Source organism: Toxorhynchites rutilus, chromosome 3 (assembly GCF_029784135.1).
Source record: "Toxorhynchites rutilus septentrionalis strain SRP chromosome 3, ASM2978413v1, whole genome shotgun sequence".
NCBI lineage: Eukaryota > Metazoa > Arthropoda > Insecta > Diptera > Culicidae > Toxorhynchites > Toxorhynchites rutilus.
This window is the reverse complement of record NC_073746.1, coordinates 275,098,711-275,123,738: the sequence shown is the minus strand read 5'-3', so window position 1 is coordinate 275,123,738 and position 25,028 is coordinate 275,098,711. Positions and strand designations below refer to the sequence as shown.

General features: G+C 42.7%; 1 protein-coding gene across 1 annotated transcript; it reads right to left on the bottom strand.

Moving 5' to 3' along the window:
- Window positions 1–43: 43 nt before the first annotated feature.
- On the bottom strand, window positions 44–18,233 carry LOC129774242 (titin-like). Its single transcript, XM_055777950.1, has 13 exons — window positions 15,219–18,233; window positions 14,609–14,828; window positions 14,364–14,542; window positions 14,045–14,288; window positions 13,280–13,687; window positions 12,470–12,877; window positions 5,741–12,088; window positions 2,487–5,629; window positions 2,366–2,390; window positions 1,622–1,738; window positions 903–1,351; window positions 138–443; window positions 44–64 (listed from the first exon to the last, which is right to left on the bottom strand). The coding sequence occupies exons 1-13, from the start codon at window positions 18,231–18,233 to the stop codon at window positions 44–46; spliced, it is 14,883 nt and encodes a 4,960-aa protein (XP_055633925.1).
- Between the last annotated feature and the right edge of the window lie 6,795 nt (window positions 18,234–25,028).

Sequence of the window (25,028 nt, the reverse complement as noted above, 5' to 3'; positions counted from 1 at the left end):
AACGGCGAAATTGGTTTCTCAGCTTCGTCAGGTTTGATCTCAGTCACTGGCGAAATTGGTTTCTCTGCTTCGACAGGTGTGATCTCACTCACTGGCGAAATTGGTTTTTCAGCTTCGGCAGGTTTGATCTCAGTGACTGGCGAAATTGGTTTCTCTGGTTCTTCATGTTTGACATCAGTCACTGGCGAAATTTGTTTCTCAGCTTCGACAGGCTTTATCTCAGTTACTGGCGAAATTGGTTTCTCTGCATCGATAGGTTTGATCTCAGTCACTGGCGAAATTGGTTTCTCAGCTGCGACTGGTTTGATCTCAGTCACTGGTGAAATTGGTTTATCAGCTTCGACATGTTTGATTTCAGTCACTGGCGAAATTGGTTTCTCAGCTTCGACAGGTTTGATCGTACTCACTGGGGAAATTGGTTTCTCAGCTTCGACAGGTTTGATCTCAATCACTGGTGAAATTGGTTTATCAGCTTCGACATGTTTGATCTCAGTCACTGGCGAAATCGGTTTCTCAGCTTCGACAGGTTTTATCTCAGTGACTCGCGAAATTGGTTTCTCAGCTTCGATTGGTTTGACCTCAGTCACTGGCGAAATTGGTTTATCAGCTTCGACTGGTTTGATCTCAGTCACTGGCGAAATTGGTTTCTTATCTTCGACAGGTTTGATCTCAGTCACTGGTGAAATTGGTTTCTCAGCATCGACAGGTTTGATCTCAGTCACTGGCCAAATTGGTTTCTCAGCTTCGACAGCCTTGATCTCAGTCACTGGTGAAATTGGTTTCTCAACTTCGACAGGCTTGATCTCAGTCAATGGCGAAATTGGTTTCTCAGCTTCGACAGGCTTGATCTCAGTCACTGGCGAAATTGGTTTCTCAGCTTCGGCAGGTTTGATCTCAGTCACTGGCGAAATTGGTTCCTCAACTTCGACTGGTTTGACCTCAGTCACTGGTGAAATTGGTTTCCCAGCTTTGACAGGCTTGATCTCAGTCATAGGCGAAATTGGTTTCTCTGCCTCATAATGTTTAACATCAGTTACTTCCGAGATTGTTTCCTTTGTTCCATCACTTCTGCTCTCTTGGATCGTTAGAATAGCTTCTTCTGATTTCAGATGTGTAGCTTGCTTTCTAATCGAAATGATTTTATCAGTCAGTACTATCACTTGTTTCTCATATTCGACGCGCTCTACCTCAGTCACAGATGAATCTGGTTTCTCTGATTCTTCGTGTTCGACCGCAGTCACTTGCGAAATCGGTTTCTCAATTTCGGCATGCTTGATTTCAGTCACTGGCGAAATTGGTTTCTCAGCTTCGACAGGTTTGATCTCACTAACTGACGAAATTGGTTTCTCAGCTTCGACAGGTTTGATCTCAGTCACTGGCGAAATTGGTTTCTCAGCTTCGACAGGTTTGATCTCAGTAACTGGCGAAATTGGTTTCTCTGGTTCTTCATGTTTGACATCAGTCACTAAAGAAATTGGTTTCTCAGCTTCGACAGGCTTGATTTCAGTCACTGGCGAAATTGGTTTCTCAGCTTCGACAGGTTTGATAACAATCACTGGCGAAATTGGTTTCTCAGCTTCGACAGGTTTGATCTCACTATCTGACGAAATTGGTTTCTTACCTTCAACAGGTTTAATCTCAGTCATTGGCGAAATTAGTCTCTTCTTAGCTTCGACAGGTTTGATCACAGTCACTGGCGAAAGTGGTTTCTCGGCTTCGATAGGCTTGACCTCAGTCACTGGCGAAATTGGTTTCTCAGCTTCGACAGGCTTGATTTCAGTCATTAGCGAAATTGGTTCCTGAGCTTCGACAGGTTTGATATCAGTCACTGGTGAAATTGGATCCTCAGCTTCGACAGGTTTGATCTCAGTCACTGGTGAAATTGGTTTCTCAGCTTTGACAGGTCTGATCTCAGTCACTGGCGAAGTTGGTTTCTCAGCTTCGACAGGCTTGATCTCAGTCACTGGTGAAATTGGTTTCTCAGCTTCGACAGGTTTGATCTCAGTCACTGGCGAAATTGGTTTCTCAGTTTCGATAGGTTTGATAACAGTCACTGGCGAAATTGTTTTCTCAGATTCGACAGGTTTGATCTCACTCACTGACGAAATTGGTTTCTCAGCTTCGACAGGTTTGATCTCAGTCATTGGCGAAATTGGTTTCTCAGCTTCGGCAGGTTTGATCTCAGTAACTGGCGAAATTGGTTTGTCTGGTTCTTCATGTTTGACATCAGTCACTAAAGAAATTGGTTTCTCAGCTTCGACAGGTTTGATCTCAGTCACTGGCGAAATTGGTTTCTCAGCTTCGACAGGTTTGATCTCAGTCACTGGCGAAATTGGTTTCTCTGCTTCGACAGGTGTGATCTCACTCATTGGCGAAATTGGTTTCTCAGCCTCGACAGGTTTGATCTCAGTCACTGGCGAAATTGGTTTCTCTGCTTCAACAGGCTTGATCTCAGTCATTGGCGAAATTGATTTCTCAGCTTCGACAGGTTTGATCTCACTCACTAGCGAAATTGGCTTCTCAATTTCGACATGCTTGATTTCAGTCACAGGCGAAATTGGTTTCTCTTCTTCAACAGGCTTGATCTCACTCACTGACGAAATTGGTTTCTCAGCTTCGACAGGTTTGATCTCAGTCACTGGCGGAATTGGCTTTTCTGCTTCGACAGGTGTGATCTCACTCACTGGCGAAATTGGTTTGTCAGTTTCGGCAGGTTTAATCTCAGTAACTGGCGAAATTGGTTTCTCAGCTTCGACTGGTTTGACCTCAGTCACTGGCGAAATTGGTTTCTCTGCTTCAACAGGCTTGATCTCAGTCATTGGCGAAATTGATTTCTCAGCTTCGACAGGTTCGATCTCACTCACTAGCGAAATTGGCTTCTCAATTTCGACATGCTTGATTTCAGTCACAGGCGAAATTGGTTTCTCTTCTTCAACAGGCTTGATCTCACTCACTGACGAAATTGGTTTCTCAGCTTCGACAGGTTTGATCTCAGTCACTGGCGAAATTGGTTTCTCTGCTTCGACAGGTGTGATCTCACTCATTGGCGAAATTGGTTTCTCAGCTTCGACAGGTTTGATCTCAGTCACTGGCGAAATTGGTGTCTCAGCTTCGACAGGTTTGATCTCAGTCACTGGCGAAATTGGTTTCTCTGCTTCGACAGGTGTGATCTCACTCACTGGCGAAATTGGTTTGTCAGTTTCGGCAGGTTTAATCTCAGTAACTGGCGAAATTGGTTTCTCAGCTTCGACTGGTTTGACCTCAGTCATTGGCGAAATTGGTTTCTCAGCTTCGATAGGTTTGATAACAGTCACTGGCGGAATTGGTTTCTCAGCTTCGACAGGTTTGATCTCACTCACTGGCGAAATTGGTTTCTCAGCTTCGACAGGTTTGATCTCAGTCACTGACGAAATTGGTTTCTCAGCTTCGACAGGTTTGATCTCACTCACTGACGAAATTGGTTTCTCAGCTTCGACAGGTTTGATCTCAGTCGCTGGCGAAATTGGTGTCTCAGCTTGGACAGATTTGATCTCACTCGCTGGCGAAATTGGTTTCTCTGCTTCGACAGGTGTGATCTTACTCACTTTCGAAATTGGTTTGTCAGTTCCGGCAGGTTTAATCTCACTCACTGGCGAAATTGGTTTCTCAGCTTCGACTGGTTTTACCTCTGTCACTGGCGAAATTGGTTTTTCTGCTTCAACAGGTTTGATCTCAGTCACTGGCGAAATTGGTTTCTCTGCTTCGACAGGTGTGATCTCACTCACTGGCGAAATTGGTTTGTCAGTTTCGGCAGGTTTAATCTCAGTAACTGGCGAAATTGGTTTCTCAGCTTCGACTGGTTTGACCTCAGTCATTGGCGAAATTGGTTTCTCAGCTTCGATAGGTTTGATAACAGTCACTGGCGGAATTGGTTTCTTAGCTTCGACAGGTTTGATCTCACTCACTGGCGAAATTGGTTTCTCAGCTTCGACAGGTTTGATCTCAGTCACTGGCGAAATTGGTTTCTTAGCTTCGACAGGTTTGATCTCACTCACTGACGAAATTGGTTTCTCAGCTTCGACAGGTTTGATCTCAGTCGCTGGCGAAATTGGTGTCTCAGCTTCGATAGGTTTGATAACAGTCACTGGCGAAATTGGTTTCTCTGCTTCAACAGGCTTGATCTCAGTCATTGGCGAAATTGATTTCTCAGCTTCGACAGGTTTGATCTCACTCACTAGCGAAATTGGCTTCTCAATTTCGACATGCTTGATTTCAGTCACAGGCGGAATTGGTTTCTCTTCTTCAACAGGCTTGATCTCACTCACTGACGAAATTGGTTTCTCAGCTTCGACAGGTTTGATCTCAGTCACTGGCGAAATTGGTTTCTCTGCTTCGACAGGTGTGATCTCACTCATTGGCGAAATTGGTTTCTCAGCTTCGACAGGTTTGATCTCAGTCACTGGCGAAATTGGTGTCTCAGCTTCGACAGGTTTGATCTCAGTCACTGGCGAAATTGGTTTCTCTGCTTCGACAGGTGTGATCTCACTCACTGGCGAAATTGGTTTGTCAGTTTCGGCAGGTTTAATCTCAGTAACTGGCGAAATTGGTTTCTCAGCTTCGACTGGTTTGACCTCAGTCATTGGCGAAATTGGTTTCTCAGCTTCGATAGGTTTGATAACAGTCACTGGCGAAATTGGTTTCTCAGCTTCGACAGGTTTGATCTCACTCACTGGCGAAATTGGTTTCTCAGCTTCGACAGGTTTGATCTCAGTCATTGGCGAAATTGGTTTGTCAGTTTCGGCAGGTTTAATCTCAGTAACTGGCGAAATTGGTTTCTCAGCTTCGACAGGTTTGATCTCACTCACTGGCGAAATTGGTTTCTCAGCTTCGACAGGTTTGATCTCAGTCATTGGCGAAATTGGTTTCTCAGCTTCGACAGGTTTGATCTCACTCACTGACGAAATTGGTTTCTCAGCTTCGACAGGTTTGATCTCAGTCGCTGGCGAAATTGGTGTCTCAGCTTGGACAGATTTGATCTCACTCGCTGGCGAAATTGGTTTCTCTGCTTCGACAGGTGTGATCTTACTCACTTTCGAAATTGGTTTGTCAGTTCCGGCAGGTTTAATCTCACTCACTGGCGAAATTGGTTTCTCAGCTTCGACTGGTTTTACCTCTGTCACTGGCGAAATTGGTTTTTCTGCTTCAACAGGCTTGATCTCAGTCACTGGCGAAATTGGTTTCTTTGCTTCGACTGGTTTGACCTTAGTAACTGGCGAAATTGGTTTCTCAGCTGCCACTGGTTTGACCTTAGTCACTGGCGAAATTGGTTTCTCAGCTTCAACAGGTTCGATCTCAGTAACTGGTGAAATTGGTTTCTCAGCTTCGATCGGTTTGATCTCAGTCACTGGCGAAATTGCTCTCTCAGCTTCGACAGGCTTGATCTCAGTCACTGGCGAAATTGGTTTCTCAGCTTCGATAGGTTTGATCTCAGTCACTGGCGAAATTGGTTTCTCAGCTTCGACTGGTTTGATCTCAGTCACTGGCGAAATTGGTTTCTCTGCTTCGACAGGTGTGATCTCACTCACTGGCGAAATTGGTTTCTCAGCTTCGATAGGTTTGATAACAGTCACTGGCGGAATTGGTTTCTCAGCTTCGACAGGTTTGATCTCACTCACTGGCGAAATTGGTTTCTCAGCTTCGACAGGTTTGATCTCAGTCACTGGCGAAATTGGTTTCTCAGCTTCGACAGGTTTGATCTCACTCACTGACGAAATTGGTTTCTCAGCTTCGACAGGTTTGATCTCAGTCGCTGGCGAAATTGGTGTCTCAGCTTGGACAGATTTGATCTCACTCGCTGGCGAAATTGGTTTCTCTGCTTCGACAGGTGTGATCTTACTCACTTTCGAAATTGGTTTGTCAGTTCCGGCAGGTTTAATCTCACTCACTGGCGAAATTGGTTTCTCAGCTTCGACTGGTTTTACCTCTGTCACTGGCGAAATTGGTTTTTCTGCTTCAACAGGCTTGATCTCAGTCACTGGCGAAATTGGTTTCTTTGCTTCGACTGGTTTGACCTTAGTAACTGGCGAAATTGGTTTCTCAGCTGCCACTGGTTTGACCTTAGTCACTGGCGAAATTGGTTTCTCAGCTTCAACAGGTTCGATCTCAGTAACTGGTGAAATTGGTTTCTCAGCTTCGATCGGTTTGATCTCAGTCACTTGCGAAATTGCTTTCTCAGCTTCGACAGGCTTGATCTCAGTCACTGGCGAAATTGGTTTCTCAGCTTCGATAGGTTTGATCTCAGTCACTGGCGAAATTGGTTTCTCAGCTTCGACTGGTTTGACCTCAGTCATTGGCGAAATTGGTTTCTCAGCTTCGATAGGTTTGATAACAGTCACTGGCGGAATTGGTTTCTCAGCTTCGACAGGTTTGATCTCACTCACTGGCGAAATTGGTTTCTCAGCTTCGACAGGTTTGATCTCAGTCACTGGCGAAATTGGTTTCTCAGCTTCGACAGGTTTGATCTCACTCACTGACGAAATTAGTTTCTCAGCTTCGACAGGTTTGATCTCAGTCGCTGGCGAAATTGGTGTCTCAGCTTGGACAGATTTGATCTCACTCGCTGGCGAAATTGGTTTCTCTGCTTCGACAGGTGTGATCTTACTCACTTTCGAAATTGGTTTGTCAGTTCCGGCAGGTTTAATCTCACTCACTGGCGAAATTGGTTTCTCAGCTTCGACTGGTTTTACCTCTGTCACTGGCGAAATTGGTTTTTCTGCTTCAACAGGCTTTATCTCAGTCACTGGCGAAATTGGTTTCTTTGCTTCGACTGGTTTGACCTTAGTAACTGGCGAAATTGGTTTCTCAGCTGCCACTGGTTTGACCTTAGTCACTGGCGAAATTGGTTTCTCAGCTTCAACAGGTTCGATCTCAGTAACTGGTGAAATTGGTTTCTCAGCTTCGATCGGTTTGATCTCAGTCACTGGCGAAATTGCTTTCTCAGCTTCGACAGGCTTGATCTCAGTCACTGGCGAAATTGGTTTCTCAGCTTCGATAGGTTTGATCTCAGTCACTGGCGAAATTGGTTTCTCAGCTTCGACTGGTTTGACCTCAGTCATTGGCGAAATTGGTTTCTCAGCTTCGATAGGTTTGATAACAGTCACTGGCGGAATTGGTTTCTCAGCTTCGACAGGTTTGATCTCACTCACTGGCGAAATTGGTTTCTCAGCTTCGACAGGTTTGATCTCAGTCACTGGCGAAATTGGTTTCTCAGCTTCGACAGGTTTGATCTCACTCACTGACGAAATTAGTTTCTCAGCTTCGACAGGTTTGATCTCAGTCGCTGGCGAAATTGGTGTCTCAGCTTGGACAGATTTGATCTCACTCGCTGGCGAAATTGGTTTCTCTGCTTCGACAGGTGTGATCTTACTCACTGGTGAAATTGGTTTGTCAGTTTCGGCAGGTTTAATCTCACTCACTGGCGAAATTGGTTTCTCAGCTTCGACTGGTTTTACCTCTGTCACTGGCGAAATTGGTTTCTCTGCTTCAACAGGCTTGATCTCAGTCACTGGCGAAATTGGTTTCTTTGCTTCGACTGGTTTGACCTCAGTCACTGGTGAAATTGGTTTCTCAGCTTCGACAGGCTTGATCTCAGTCAATGTCGAAATTGGTCTCTCAGCTTCGACAGGCTTGATCTCAGTCACTGGCGAAATTGGTTTCTCAGCTTCGGCAGGTTTGATCTCAGTCACTGGCGAAATTGGTTCCTCAACTTCGACTGGTTTGATCTCAGTCACTGGTGAAATTGGTTTCCCAGCTTTGACAGGCTTGATGTCAGTCATTGGCGAAATTGGTTTCTTTGCCTCATAATGTTTAACATCAGTTACTTCCGAGATTGTTTCCTTTGTTCCATCACTTCTGCTCTCTTGGATCCTTAGAATAGCTTCTTCTGATTTCAGATGTGTAACTTGCTTTCTAATCGAAATGATTTTATCAGTCAGTACTATCACTTGTTTCTCATACTCGACGCGCTCTACCTCAGTCACAGATGAATCTGGTTTCTCTGATTCTTCGTGTTCGACCGCAGTCACTTGCGAAATCGGTTTCTCAGCTTCGATAGGTTTGATAACAGTCACTGGCGAAATTGGTTTCTCAGATTCGACAGGTTTGATCTCACTCACTGACGAAATTGGTTTCTCAGCTTCGACAGGTTTGATCTCAGTCATTGGCGAAATTGGTTTCTCAGCTTCAGCAGGTTTGATCTCATTAACTGGCGAAATTGGTTTCTCTGGTTCTTCATGTTTGACATCAGTCACTAAAGAAATTGGTTTCTCAGCTTCGACAGGTTTGATCTCAGTCACTGGCGAAATTGGTTTCTCAGCTTCGACAGGTTTGATCTCAGTCACTGGCGAAATTGGTTTCTCAGTTTCGATAGGTTTGATAACAGTCACTGGCGAAATTGTTTTCTCAGATTCGACAGGTTTGATCTCACTCACTGACGAAATTGGTTTCTCAGCTTCGACAGGTTTGATCTCAGTCATTGGCGAAATTGGTTTCTCAGCTTCGGCAGGTTTGATCTCAGTAACTGGCGAAATTGGTTTGTCTGGTTCTTCATGTTTGACATCAGTCATTAAAGAAATTGGTTTCTCAGCTTCGACAGGTTTGATCTCAGTCACTGGCGAAATTGGTTTCTCCGCCTTGACAGGCTTGACCTCAGTCACTGTCGAAATTGGTTTCTCAGATTCGACAGGTTTGATCTCAGTCACTGGCGAAATTGGTTTCTCAGCTTCGACTGGTTTGATCTCACTCACTGGCGATATTGGTTTCTCATCTTTGACAGGCTTGATTTCAGTCACTGGCGAAATTGGTTTCTTACCTTCAACAGGTTTAATCTCAGTCACTGGCGAAATTAGTTTCTCGGCTTCGATAGGTTTGATCTCAGTCACTGGCGAAATTGGTTTCTCAGCTTCGACAGGTTTGATCTTACTCACTGGCGAAATTGGTTCCTCAGCTTCGGCAGGTTCGATCTCAGTCAATGGCGAAATTGGTTTCTCAGCTTCGACAGGTTTGATATCAGTCACTGGCGAAATTGCTGTCTTAGCTTCGACAGGTTTGATCACAGTCATTGGCGAAATTGATTTCTCAGCTTCGACAGGTTTGATCTCACTCACTAGCGAAATTGGCTTCTCAATTTCGACATGCTTGATTTCAGTCACAGGCGAAATTGGTTTCTCTTCTTCAACAGGCTTGATCTCACTCACTGACGAAATTGGTTTCTCAGCTTCGACAGGTTTGATCTCAGTCACTGGCGGAATTGGCTTTTCTGCTTCGACAGGTGTGATCTCACTCACTGGCGAAATTGGTTTGTCAGTTTCGGCAGGTTTAATCTCAGTAACTGGCGAAATTGGTTTCTCAGCTTCGACTGGTTTGACCTCAGTCACTGGCGAAATTGGTTTCTCTGCTTCAACAGGCTTGATCTCAGTCATTGGCGAAATTGATTTCTCAGCTTCGACAGGTTCGATCTCACTCACTAGCGAAATTGGCTTCTCAATTTCGACATGCTTGATTTCAGTCACAGGCGAAATTGGTTTCTCTTCTTCAACAGGCTTGATCTCACTCACTGACGAAATTGGTTTCTCAGCTTCGACAGGTTTGATCTCAGTCACTGGCGAAATTGGTTTGTCAGTTTCGGCAGGTTTAATCTCAGTAACTGGCGAAATTGGTTTCTCAGCTTCGACTGGTTTGACCTCAGTCACTGGCGAAATTGGTTTCTCTGCTTCAACAGGCTTGATCTCAGTCATTGGCGAAATTGATTTCTCAGCTTCGACAGGTTCGATCTCACTCACTAGCGAAATTGGCTTCTCAATTTCGACATGCTTGATTTCAGTCACAGGCGAAATTGGTTTCTCTTCTTCAACAGGCTTGATCTCACTCACTGACGAAATTGGTTTCTCTGCTTCGACAGGTGTGATCTCACTCATTGGCGAAATTGGTTTCTCAGCTTCGACAGGTTTGATCTCAGTCACTGGCGAAATTGGTGTCTCAGCTTCGACAGGTTTGATCTCAGTCACTGGCGAAATTGGTTTCTCTGCTTCGACAGGTGTGATCTCACTCACTGGCGAAATTGGTTTGTCAGTTTCGGCAGGTTTAATCTCAGTAACTGGCGAAATTGGTTTCTCAGCTTCGACTGGTTTGACCTCAGTCACTGGCGAAATTGGTTTCTCTGCTTCAACAGGCTTGATCTCAGTCATTGGCGAAATTGATTTCTCAGCTTCGACAGGTTCGATCTCACTCACTAGCGAAATTGGCTTCTCAATTTCGACATGCTTGATTTCAGTCACAGGCGAAATTGGTTTCTCTTCTTCAACAGGCTTGATCTCACTCACTGACGAAATTGGTTTCTCAGCTTCGACAGGTTTGATCTCAGTCACTGGCGAAATTGGTTTGTCAGTTTCGGCAGGTTTAATCTCAGTAACTGGCGAAATTGGTTTCTCAGCTTCGACTGGTTTGACCTCAGTCACTGGCGAAATTGGTTTCTCTGCTTCAACAGGCTTGATCTCAGTCATTGGCGAAATTGATTTCTCAGCTTCGACAGGTTCGATCTCACTCACTAGCGAAATTGGCTTCTCAATTTCGACATGCTTGATTTCAGTCACAGGCGAAATTGGTTTCTCTTCTTCAACAGGCTTGATCTCACTCACTGACGAAATTGGTTTCTCTGCTTCGACAGGTGTGATCTCACTCATTGGCGAAATTGGTTTCTCAGCTTCGACAGGTTTGATCTCAGTCACTGGCGAAATTGGTGTCTCAGCTTCGACAGGTTTGATCTCAGTCACTGGCGAAATTGGTTTCTCTGCTTCGACAGGTGTGATCTCACTCACTGGCGAAATTGGTTTGTCAGTTTCGGCAGGTTTAATCTCAGTAACTGGCGAAATTGGTTTCTCAGCTTCGACTGGTTTGACCTCAGTCATTGGCGAAATTGGTTTCTCAGCTTCGATAGGTTTGATAACAGTCACTGGCGGAATTGGTTTCTCAGCTTCGACAGGTTTGATCTCACTCACTGGCGAAATTGGTTTCTCAGCTTCGACAGGTTTGATCTCAGTCACTGACGAAATTGGTTTCTCAGCTTCGACAGGTTTGATCTCACTCACTGACGAAATTGGTTTCTCAGCTTCGACAGGTTTGATCTCAGTCGCTGGCGAAATTGGTGTCTCAGCTTGGACAGATTTGATCTCACTCGCTGGCGAAATTGGTTTCTCTGCTTCGACAGGTGTGATCTTACTCACTTTCGAAATTGGTTTGTCAGTTCCGGCAGGTTTAATCTCACTCACTGGCGAAATTGGTTTCTCAGCTTCGACTGGTTTTACCTCTGTCACTGGCGAAATTGGTTTTTCTGCTTCAACAGGTTTGATCTCAGTCACTGGCGAAATTGGTTTCTCTGCTTCGACAGGTGTGATCTCACTCACTGGCGAAATTGGTTTGTCAGTTTCGGCAGGTTTAATCTCAGTAACTGGCGAAATTGGTTTCTCAGCTTCGACTGGTTTGACCTCAGTCATTGGCGAAATTGGTTTCTCAGCTTCGATAGGTTTGATAACAGTCACTGGCGGAATTGGTTTCTTAGCTTCGACAGGTTTGATCTCACTCACTGGCGAAATTGGTTTCTCAGCTTCGACAGGTTTGATCTCAGTCACTGGCGAAATTGGTTTCTTAGCTTCGACAGGTTTGATCTCACTCACTGACGAAATTGGTTTCTCAGCTTCGACAGGTTTGATCTCAGTCGCTGGCGAAATTGGTGTCTCAGCTTCGATAGGTTTGATAACAGTCACTGACGAAATTGGTTTCTCTGCTTCAACAGGCTTGATCTCAGTCATTGGCGAAATTGATTTCTCAGCTTCGACAGGTTTGATCTCACTCACTAGCGAAATTGGCTTCTCAATTTCGACATGCTTGATTTCAGTCACAGGCGGAATTGGTTTCTCTTCTTCAACAGGCTTGATCTCACTCACTGACGAAATTGGTTTCTCAGCTTCGACAGGTTTGATCTCAGTCACTGGCGAAATTGGTTTCTCTGCTTCGACAGGTGTGATCTCACTCATTGGCGAAATTGGTTTCTCAGCTTCGACAGGTTTGATCTCAGTCACTGGCGAAATTGGTGTCTCAGCTTCGACAGGTTTGATCTCAGTCACTGGCGAAATTGGTTTCTCTGCTTCGACAGGTGTGATCTCACTAACTGGCGAAATTGGTTTGTCAGTTTCGGCAGGTTTAATCTCAGTAACTGGCGAAATTGGTTTCTCAGCTTCGACTGGTTTGACCTCAGTCATTGGCGAAATTGGTTTCTCAGCTTCGATAGGTTTGATAACAGTCACTGGCGGAATTGGTTTCTCAGCTTCGACAGGTTTGATCTCACTCACTGGCGAAATTGGTTTCTCAGCTTCGACAGGTTTGATCTCAGTCATTGGCGAAATTGGTTTCTCAGCTTCGACAGGTTTGATCTCACTCACTGACGAAATTGGTTTCTCAGCTTCGACAGGTTTGATCTCAGTCGCTGGCGAAATTGGTGTCTCAGCTTGGACAGATTTGATCTCACTCGCTGGCGAAATTGGTTTCTCTGCTTCGACAGGTGTGATCTTACTCACTTTCGAAATTGGTTTGTCAGTTCCGGCAGGTTTAATCTCACTCACTGGCGAAATTGGTTTCTCAGCTTCGACTGGTTTTACCTCTGTCACTGGCGAAATTGGTTTTTCTGCTTCAACAGGCTTGATCTCAGTCACTGGCGAAATTGGTTTCTTTGCTTCGACTGGTTTGATCTTAGTAACTGGCGAAATTGGTTTCTCAGCTGCCACTGGTTTGACCTTAGTCACTGGCGAAATTGGTTTCTCAGCTTCAACAGGTTCGATCTCAGTAACTGGTGAAATTGGTTTCTCAGCTTCGATCGGTTTGATCTCAGTCACTGGCGAAATTGCTCTCTCAGCTTCGACAGGCTTGATCTCAGTCACTGGCGAAATTGGTTTCTCAGCTTCGATAGGTTTGATCTCAGTCACTGGCGAAATTGGTTTCTCAGCTTCGACTGGTTTGATCTCAGTCACTGGCGAAATTGGTTTCTCTGCTTCGACAGGTGTGATCTCACTCACTGGCGAAATTGGTTTCTCAGCTTCGATAGGTTTGATAACAGTTACTGGCGGAATTGGTTTCTCAGCTTCGACAGGTTTGATCTCACTCACTGGCGAAATTGGTTTCTCAGCTTCGACAGGTTTGATCTCAGTCACTGGCGAAATTGGTTTCTCAGCTTCGACAGGTTTGATCTCACTCACTGACGAAATTGGTTTCTCAGCTTCGACAGGTTTGATCTCAGTCGCTGGCGAAATTGGTGTCTCAGCTTGGACAGATTTGATCTCACTCGCTGGCGAAATTGGTTTCTCTGCTTCGACAGGTGTGATCTTACTCACTTTCGAAATTGGTTTGTCAGTTCCGGCAGGTTTAATCTCACTCACTGGCGAAATTGGTTTCTCAGCTTCGACTGGTTTTACCTCTGTCACTGGCGAAATTGGTTTTTCTGCTTCAACAGGCTTGATCTCAGTCACTGGCGAAATTGGTTTCTTTGCTTCGACTGGTTTGACCTTAGTAACTGGCGAAATTGGTTTCTCAGCTGCCACTGGTTTGACCTTAGTCACTGGCGAAATTGGTTTCTCAGCTTCAACAGGTTCGATCTCAGTAACTGGTGAAATTGGTTTCTCAGCTTCGATCGGTTTGATCTCAGTCACTGGCGAAATTGCTTTCTCAGCTTCGACAGGCTTGATCTCAGTCACTGGCGAAATTGGTTTCTCAGCTTCGATAGGTTTGATCTCAGTCACTGGCGAAATTGGTTTCTCAGCTTCGACTGGTTTGACCTCAGTCATTGGCGAAATTGGTTTCTCAGCTTCGATAGGTTTGATAACAGTCACTGGCGGAATTGGTTTCTCAGCTTCGACAGGTTTGATCTCACTCACTGGCGAAATTGGTTTCTCAGCTTCGACAGGTTTGATCTCAGTCACTGGCGAAATTGGTTTCTCAGCTTCGACAGGTTTGATCTCACTCACTGACGAAATTAGTTTCTCAGCTTCGACAGGTTTGATCTCAGTCGCTGGCGAAATTGGTGTCTCAGCTTGGACAGATTTGATCTCACTCGCTGGCGAAATTGGTTTCTCTGCTTCGACAGGTGTGATCTTACTCACTGGTGAAATTGGTTTGTCAGTTTCGGCAGGTTTAATCTCACTCACTGGCGAAATTGGTTTCTCAGCTTCGACTGGTTTTACCTCTGTCACTGGCGAAATTGGTTTCTCTGCTTCAACAGGCTTGATCTCAGTCACTGGCGAAATTGGTTTCTTTGCTTCGACTGGTTTGACCTCAGTTACTGGCGAAATTGGTTTCTCAGCTGCCACTGGTTTGACCTTAGTCACTGGCGAAATTGGTTTCTCAGCTTCAACAGGTTCGATCTCAGTAACTGGTGAAATTGGTTTCTCAGCTTCGATCGGTTTGATCTCAGTCAATGGCGAAATTGCTTTCTCAGCTTCGATAGGCTTGATCTCAGGTACTGGCGAAATTGGTTTCTCATTTTCGACAGGCTTGATTTCAGTCACTGGCGAAATTGGTTTCTTACCTTCGACTGGTTTGATCTCAGTCACTGGCGAAATTGGTTTCTCAGTTTCGACATGCTTGATCTCAGTCACTGGCGAAATTGGTTTCTCAGCTTCGACAGATTTGATCTCTGTCACTGGCGAGATTGGTTTCTCAGCTTCGACTGGTTTGATCTTAGTCACTGGCGAAATTGGTTTCTCATCTCCGACAGGCTTGATTCCAGTCACTGGCGAAATTGGTTTCTTACCTTCGACAGGTTTGATCTCAGTCACTGGCGAAATTGGTTTCTCAGTTTCGACATGCTTGATCTCAGTCACTGACGAAATTGGTTTCTCAGCTTCGTCAGATTTGATCTCTGTCACTGGCCAAATTGGTTTCTCTGGTTCTTTATGTTTGACATCAGTCACTAAAGAAATTGGTTTCTCAGCTTCGACAGGCTTGATCTCAGTCGGTGACGAAATTGGTTTCTCAGCTTCGATAGGTTTGATCTCAGTCACTGGCGAAATTGGTTTCTCAGCTTCGACAGGTGTGATCTCACTCACTGGCGAAATTGGTTTCTCAGCTTCGGCAGGTTTGATCTCAGTCCCTGGCGAAATTGGTTTCTCAGCTTCGACAGACTTGATCTCAGTCACTGGCGAAATTGGTTTCTCTGGTCCTTCATGTTGGACATTAGTCACTAGGGAAATTGGTTTCTCAGCTTCAACAGGTTTGATCTCAGTCATCGGCGTAATGGATTTCTTAGCATCGAAAGTTTTGATCTCAGTGACTCGCGAAATTGGTTTCTCAGTTTCGTCAGGTTTGATCTCTGTCAAAAATGGTTTCTCTGGTTGTTCATGTTTGACATCAGTCACTAGGGAATTTGGTTTCTCAGCTTCGGCAGGCTTGATTTCAGTCACTGGCGAAATTGATTTTGTGCTGACTTGAATGTCAGCTGAAATGGGTTCGAGTAGTTCTTCCTTTGGTTCATCTTTTTGTATTGTTGCTTGCGAATGTGATATACGGTCATCGCTGTCTTCTTGAGATAACCTGTCAAATCGTGCTTTCATGTCCGCGACTGAGCTTTTGATAGGTACTTTTTCAGGTGAGTATGCTAACGCTTCGCTCTTCGGCCGAAACGTTTTTTTATCGGTATCGTCAATGAAAAGGGACGTTTCCTGTTTTGTTTTTGCTCGTTCCGATTCAGTTTCGATTCTTGGACTTGTATCGAACATTTTTAATAGATTTTTGTTGAGCTTCGAAATGTCACCTTGTCTAAACTTTTCCTCATATTGCGCAACAATTTCCGATTCATGGTGATGTTCACTTTCTGCTTCTCGTTCGGATAGTTCCTCTGATGTTGTTACTTTTCTTTTTGTTATGTATAGCTTTCCAATGGATTGTGTTTTGGATTCCAGCTGATCCAGTTCGATGATCTTTCTTTCTCGCTCTGATTCATCAGATTTGGCCACTATTGTGTGACTGTGGATTGTTTTCTCGACTTCTATCGCTGACAGCATTGCTTTAGACGAATCGTCTGGTCTAAGACGTGCGATTTTTGGGCTTCGTGATGAAGTTTTTGATGGAGATTGCTTATTTTCGAACATTTTTATTAAATCGTTAGCTCGTTTTTGCTCGAAATCTTCCGAATAGTCCTCGGTGAGACCTGGAACATATTTCTTACAGACCATCACCTCACAAACTGGTTCTTCCATTTTGGCCATTGCTTCTGCTATTTGGTGTTCTTCCTCTAGCTGACGCTTATGCTGTTCTTGTAATCCGAGCATCTGTGTACCGTGAACTAATTTGGTTATCTTCAGTTCTTCTTCTGTTTGTTCCAATAATGCCGGAGCCTTTGTTGGTTTTATCTGTTCGGCAGGGATTATCTGAGCTTCTATATCGGCCACCTCACATTCGCTGAGGATTTCTTTTTTAATAGGAGGTGGCAGTGTACGAATGGCTGAAGCGTCTATCTGATCGATAATTTTCTTGTCAATTTGCTCGACAGCTATACGTTTCTCCAGCTGTTTTATGACCTCGTGAATGGGAGGAATCGAATCAGACATAATATTAGATTCTTCTGGTTCCTTCTCTTCACCGAATATTCTCTTCAATTCGCTTATTTTGGCCGAGGCAATTTTCTGTTTTTTTGGTGATTCCTGAATTTCTGAAATTTTTAATTGGTGGTCTTCGAACTCTACTTTTTTCTTGGGGGAGCTTTGTGCACTTTGAATTTTTTGGTTTTGTTCAAGTATTTTTACCTTTGCCTTCACATCACCCGAACCACGTCGACCAGTGAGTAACTCTTCATCAGTTATTTTCGTTATATCTCGCTTAAGGATGGATGTAATGTTTGCATCCAGTGGGCTGTTTGATGCGTCTTTCGTTTCAATCCGATCGGTTAACGTGGCCGCCTCAGATGTGTCGAATGTCGCAGACATGGAGTGGTCTTCGAAATCTACTGGACTAGTTCCAATGTGTGTATACTGGACATCCTCTTCTGTCAGTTGAAAATCTGCGGTTACATCAGCTTCATCGGGTTGTATTGGGCTCAACCCGGCATCAGTGAGTTCGAGTTCCTCGATCTCTACGTCCACGGCCGTGTCTGTGACGATGCTTATTTTCTTGTTTTTCTCCTCTGAAGATGATACAATACCGGGGGATGTCATGGTTTCAGTAAAACCACGCGTTAGCGAAATTCCCGTATCCGTCACGTGTCCTGAACCACTCGCTTCGGTTATTGGAGAGTCACTGCTAGAATCAAAACTACCGAAAAGATAAACACTTTTCTTTTTCGAAAACGAAACTGTGTCGTCACGTTTACGCTCCACGCGTTCCGATTCCTCGTCGTCGTCGATTAATTTGAACTGTTTGTAGCGTTTGGTGGTGGTAGAATCTTTTGTGCCTGTCCCAGTCGTGCTAATAACTTCGGAACTAACCTCACGGCCATCTTTTGAAGTAGTCGTCGTAGTCAAACTGATCGTTGATTGAGAACTTATAGATATTTCCATGTCCTTATGACCATAGACGGTCAAACGACTTTCTGTGATAGCCGATGTGTCGGAAGTTTTAATCTCTTTACGACCTATAACAAGCTTGATAGCGGGCGATTCACCACGCGCATAACGATGCACACTATCTGGCGATTCGGCAATATCTGTCATTGGTGAAGTGCCCCGATTAGAGTGGGTTTCGAAGTGTGTCTTGCGTTCCGTTTTTCTTGGAGCGTTTGAGTCAACGTCTAGGTCCAGGTTAAAGTCTTTGCGCAGTTTAGTGGCACGTACCGGTGGCGTTACACGGTCATTGTCGCAAGCTGTCTGATGTCGTCGTTCGTCACCAACATCCGAAGATTGAAGGCTCAGCGTGTCGAAGTCCTCCGTGGATGCCAACACGACACCCTGCCTCACGGCGGAGTAATCACGCGCCTGCAGCACGCTCTTGGAAAGCTTTTGAGTCGCCGTGGCGGAGTCTGGAGTATCCAACCAGTGGTAGTCCCGGAATGCTTCCAGGTCCGTGGTGGAGGCATCGTCCGGTACCAACGAATGAGCATCGTCTACGCGAAATGGTCCCCCGAGATATAGTGTTCGTTTCGTGTGATTGTTTCGGTGGTTGGCAGGTTTCGAAAATTTAGTGGGAGGTTGAGAGTAGGTTTGATTTTGTTTTGGAGACATGCAGTATATTTTATCGAGGTTTCGGTTATAAGTACGCAGTTAAATTTGTTCAAATTTTTGTTTTTGATTTTCGGTTGGGTCACAAGTCATATGTGTATAAGGTATTTTTATCCACCGAAATTGATTGATTGGTCGCAGCGTGTAATTAATTATAATAATTTATTTTAACATTAGAAGAAATATTTTTTATTTTTCGATGGGAGTAGATAGCATGAATGACTTCCATTTAAATGACATAAATGTACATGTGTTTGATAGAAAAATATTCGGCAACCTACAACAGTCATTTGCTACACACATCTTATTTGAGAGCATCGAAGTATTGGATGGTTTAGTTACTGGCGCAAATAGTATAATTGGATTTCGCCGTATGTGTGACTCATGTGTTGCTGATACACGATGAAGAGCTATGAAGGTTGTGGTTAGTGAGAGTGTACATTCAAAATGTCATTTATGTTTGGATGATAATATATGACGTCGTGAGGGATGTTCGGAAATGACTGAACCGCCTTTGTACCGTGTAAACGCGACATTCTGACAATTGGAATTGCAGTATACGTTCTACAATTAACGTCTGTGGGGGCTCTATTCAATACAAACGATCCCTGTTATTAGTACTACAACGTAATTCCGTAAGAAATTAAAAACATTAAATACCGAGGGGTTTAAACCATAAGTAACTATAGAACTAAGAGAAAAAAGCCAAATATAATTCGAATGACTGATTCGGATGAAAGTAGTACAAAATGCATTCATAGCAGCACATTTTGTTGACCCTACTGACCAGGATCATTTGCAGCATGCACGCGTGAGAACTTATAAATTGCTTTTGAAAGCTTGAGTGCACTAGCGACGGATGCGGTGTCTTTTTGTGAGAACTGCCGTAACACGACTTCATATATTATGCAAAATATGTGTATGATTGGGTGTTTTTTGTGTGTGTAGAGTTTACAATGAGGGTGCTCGTAACCAGTGGGGGTACAAAGGGCATACAAAGCAGATCACCAACAACTAAGTAATGTATTTGATATCACACGTCCACTGAGAAGCAATTTGTTGTTGACTTTTCTCCAACATTTTGCAAGTATTTGGGTATAATAGTGTCAGTTATTTGCATGAAGACTATTGTGTTCTATCGTTTGAAAACTTGGCATATCTAATTGTTTTCAGAAAAATGTACATCAAAAGATTGTTATCTTGGTCGATCGACAGAACGAAGTGGTAAATACGACGGTACTTTTCTTTATATTCTGAGCTTAATAATAACATAAAAAGTATTTAAATGCATCAATGGACGCTTCTGCCTTTGGCCGTTGCCATCAATTGTTAGATCAATTTTGGGATGGGATGTGTATTGAATGTTATTCATTGATTTCCTTGAGGAAGGAAAAACTCAGAATAGGGAATGTGCTTTCAAAGGTAATAGAAAACGACCGCAGTTGAGAAACGCTTTGGTCAGACCGGTCGCAACAGTGAAGGAACTGCACAAATTGAATTGCCGTCGTTTAGTGTAGTCAGTTCTTAATAGAATGCTACTGGGAAAGCTATTTGGATCCAATAATACAGTGACTGCTGCATTTGGAGTGTATCGTGAAGCCACAAATGAATGGTTCTAAAAATTTGGCTTCGAAATTTCAGAGAAACATTATAATTCATATATAACTAACTTTGTATTTGAATGGAAGATGTCGATTTATTACCACCACTACGAACTTATCGAGTGGTTTATTATACGATCAAATAAGACGAATATTTTAAAATCGATGAAAATCTTTGTATCTTCTATCAGCAAACACTAGACCTTTTTTATATTATCGTATGGATGGATCCAGAAAATGTTTTTTTTAATTTTAAAACGAGACTGCGAATAAACGGAATTGCATTCCTCACAAATATGTTCAAATATTGATCGATTCAAACCAACGTTTGGACCAGTGCTGAGTCTAATTGGATTTGAATTATAGGAGTCAAGCTGAAGGATTAAAAAAATAAATAACTGTGTCTTTTTGTCTCTGTTGGACCAGAACGTTTGTCAGGCGAATAAACCTTGGAATATTCCCATCGAAAAGAAAAGAAAAGAAAAACTGTGGAACAAAGTCGGATATCTTTGTTCGACCGCAACAAGTTCTGTAGTGTAGAATTTCAGGACGTCTCCGTAGTAAAATGGTAGCGTGTCCTCTTACTAAGTGAACTATTGTGGTTTCTATGTTGGGACTCTCCAATGATTTTTCTTTTATTTATTTTTTTTGACTAGAGGAGAAAGAAATTTTCAATTAAAGCCTTTATAATATAAAAATGTCCACTAGTGCAGGATTCAAATTCTCGAGCAAGAAATGGATCATGAATGCGCACTTTTTTCCACGTTACTAACTGAAAAAACTGTTATCCTTTCATCAGTTTTTTGTGTACAACCCATTATTTTTCAAAAACCTAGTTTATTTATCCACAGTTGTGCGACGTGCACTTTGTAACACTCCAATTATATTTTTTTATAATTTGCCTTGCAATGGTGACGACACTTATGCATGTCGGACGATTCTTACCAGGATGGATGGCACTCTCTATTGCACTCGTTTGAACAAACCCAAGAACAAGCGATTGTTTTTGACACTCAATCCACACGACGTTTATCACGATTTCCAGTACAATATTTTTGCGGATAGATTTTTCTGAATTATGAGCAACCGTATTATGCACCTTGACGAATGACTTCCACGACCGCACTGATACTCTGCGATCAACTGTCGGCGATTATGGGTACCCAGCCACATGAAGTCCCCATCGATTCGTGTCGATATCGCGTAACAGGATTACAGCCACTGGTAACTGTAACAATCGATGGGGCCAAATATGTGGCACTATATGCTACTTTCAAGTTGGATTCTTATTTCGCCGTGCAATACAGAACAGGATGGAGCCGCCGTATGTCAAAACATGGCATTACGGTCAATGTGGAAACCCTAGAGATGCGCATGGAAGGATGGTTGTGTAACGGACGTCGTATACAGCCGGGGACTCGATGAATCATAAAATGTCGACCTTCACGATCGGTATTGATTTCATCAGAAATGTGTTAGCCTTATAAATTTTTGTCCAATATGTTTGTTTTCATTTTTGTGTTTTGTGTTTGTGTTTCAATATTTGACCCTAATGTTGATTTTAACAGCTAATATTTGTGTAAACACCAAAAATAACAGTAATTGAATTATCTCACATCATACACGTGGAATTGGGTTTCGTGTTGAACCGTAACCCTGCTAAAACTGTAATTCATATGCTAGGTGTGTTTGAAACTTGTGGTGAGCATAACATTGTCAAGTTTCTTCCATTATTTTTTGAGAAGGTTCTCTCACTACTTGTAGCAATGCTGATGAAAACTAGCTACAACTAGGATAGTAAAATCAAATTGATTTCATTTTACGAAGTACAGCAAAATTTTCACACTCACGTTGAAAACCCAACGTGGTCAGGAGGAATGATCGCCAAAACGAATCTGTATGCGAGAAGGATTTTGGTCGTACCATGCCAGCAAACATACTAACAGGACGCTATAACAGAACCTGGTTGCCAGAAACAGAAAAAAAGAAAAGAAAAATCCATGATGTTCTGACCCGACTTAGCCAGCTGCCATTAACACTGGGATGTCGTAGAATGGTATAAGCAGCATATGAATGGATCAATATGATGCCAGTAAACTCAAGCAATGACAAATGCAACATCTACCTGAAAACTCGAATTTATTCATTCAAAAATAGTTCAATCCTTTGCCACCTTATTGTTGAACTTTTCTCACGAAAGAAAGCCGCGAATGTCGTCCGAAATCAGGTTTTGTATCGGATTTTTGACACTGTACAAGGCTAGTAATGCAAGCTGATCATGTGACATAGTGTGATATTGAGGCAACCTTGGTCGACCCAGCGCTCTTTCTGGATGGGGTGCACATAATTATCGTGAAATGGCTTTCACGATCAGGCCCTGTATATTGAAGTGTTTCCCGTCAAAATGAATTCGTTTCTCTCTCTCTCATGTAGCACGTATGCAAATATCGATGTTTGAGTTCAACGTGGTTTGACATATACTACAGGTGAGCAAGATTCTTTTTGTATCGTACACGAAAATTACTCACACAAATATAAAATTGCGTGCAGTGTTGTGTTCAAAAACACAGACAAATTTGTGAATTTTGTTGATATAAAGCCGTTTTTCTGTATGTTTCTTTCACAAAATTGAACTTGGAGACATAGTGAAATAAAATTTTGTTTAGAATTCCTCCCAAACTATGCTAGGACCTTTATAGCATACCTGGTAACCAGTGTTGTCGCACGTACAGATTTATCTGGAATTGTACAGATTCTTTCTTTTTTTTTTTGGTACAGATTTTGTACGGTACAGAGTACAGATTTTTGTCGAAAGGTACAGCCTTTGTCCACGTATGAAAATTCTTACATTTGAACAAAGCAACATTAAGGTACATGACGATTTTTACGCCGCAGTATCGCTTGGTGCTGCTGATCGATAAGCATATACAATGCAATGATTGACCAGTTTCATAAGGACGGAATTCCTTACAAGGATTGTCTGAAAGGATTTGCGTCGTGCGGTGCGACATATGTTTTGCCCCAGATCAACAAATTGAATCGTTTGTTCCAGGCTGAAAAACCTGAATTTTTATTTGGACATTCTCCCTAATATCTGCGAATAATCTACGTTGTTTAAATTTCCAATGCTATTAAATTTGAAGATCACTTGAAAAGCGGCAAGAATGTTTAGGTTGGAACAGCAGCAGAAGATATTATCAGAACAATGGACAGCGAAATACAGAACATTTCAAAGGTTATTGTCACTGTCACAGTTTTTTCGTGGAGCTGATCAAGCAAATGAGAAATAGATTCGATTTTGATGATCCGGCTGCGGCAATGTTAAATCCCAGAAACTTTTCCAATTTGACAACGTTTAACGTTGTGTTAGAAGCGTTCCAAGGATTCTACAATGGGAATGTACAAGATGTGGAAAATTAATTCCGTGCCCCAAAGATAAAATTACTTCGTAATGAAATCACAGTTTCAGAAAACGAGCATGTGCAGGGTTGTAAGATAAAAATTGGATGTCTAAAAAGAATTGACGGTTTCTCTCGCATTTCGGTGCATCGATGTATCGTTTGTAACGTTCTGACTATGCCTCACTTCTCTGTTCTCGGCAACTGTCGAGCGATTTGTTTCTGAATATAAACAGAACAAAAATAAGCTTCGAAATTGGCTCAGCAACATCATATCGTTGCTGAGCCAATTTCGTTATTTTGAGATCAAAAGATTTGATCAAACATCGTGGTGGTAACTCCAAAATTTCAATAAATGATGGAATCTAGATTCAGAAAAACTATGTAAAATCATCATCAAACACACGAATGACTTGCAAATGTAAATGTAATATTTGTAGTAAAAAAATGAGTATTTTTTCATGCTAATAAATTAGTTTTTTCTCTACAACAAATATTTTCGATGGTACAGATTTTTGGAAAAAAAGTACGGATGAGAAAGGTTTTTAACCCCTCTGGTACAGATTAAAATGTGGCTAGACTGCTGGTAACTATCTGAGTTCGTTGGTTTGAGTTCATGGTGGGTAAACAATGAAGCCGTCCATCAATGGTGTAACTACTTTTTTGCTTCAGAAAACAAGTTTTCGTTTCACTTTACATGGACGTTAAAATAGAATTGTGCACGTGGGTAACGAGATTTGTGGCATTGGGAGTAGTAGTGTGGATTGATGTCAGGTTGAATGAAGAGGCAGATTTGTATTCATCCGTCACGTCAATTAGAATAACCATTTGCTAGAATAGCTCATCAGTCATCCTTGCTTTTGACACTCGTCAATTTATTTCTAGTCAATTCAAGACATGTTGACGGCGAATACCGAAGAAGTCATAGTCGAAGCGAAGCTACTGAGAGGAGAATCGATTTTTATTTTTTATCTTCGATGATTTCGGGGCCTGGTGACAAACTATATTCATGCCATTCATATTCGGCATCACCGTTACTTTAGCTATCTCGAATCATTCGCTGCGTGGAATAAAGAGGATTAATTCAATACCAAATTACTTGTTCTAGATTTCGAATCTCAAAAGTGAATTTAATCGACAATTATTTCCGTCGGCAGAAGAAGCCATTGATGCATTCATGAATCTTGTTGCTTTCACTATCATAGTGTACAGGGTTCATTATCCGTGTCAAATGAATCAATCGTATTATTATTATGCTCGTACTGAATGACTTATTGTCTGTGGAAAACATAACAGCACTAACATGATATTTGATGTAAATATTAGAGTATGAACATGCAGTAATCCTTGCAACATTTGATTTAGGGGTTTTGAGTCCTTTGAATGGTTTGCGCATGACCAAAACCATCAACGTATTGAAGCTCGTTATATCACCTTAAATGATTACTATCCCATACTCAATCTACATCAATTGAATCAGGTTTTTATATATCTATTGACTGTTGGCTACGCGAGCTACAAAGGTGTTTACGACACAATCGATCTACGATAGCTATCTTTGTTTTTCTTGTAAGGTTTACCAGAAAAACAAAGATAAAAGGTGTGTGATATAGCGAGTGGATCTAAGAGCTCGTTAGGGAATTCCAAGGTTACCTAAAAAAGGAATGGACTATTCTGTTGTTGTTGTTGTTGAGGTTGTTCTAGGAGGTATTGTGCAGAGTGTACTCCGACATATTATTGTATTCGTCAACAATGTTAAAATTTTCGGAAGAACATTTGTGTTAAATAACGATCAAATC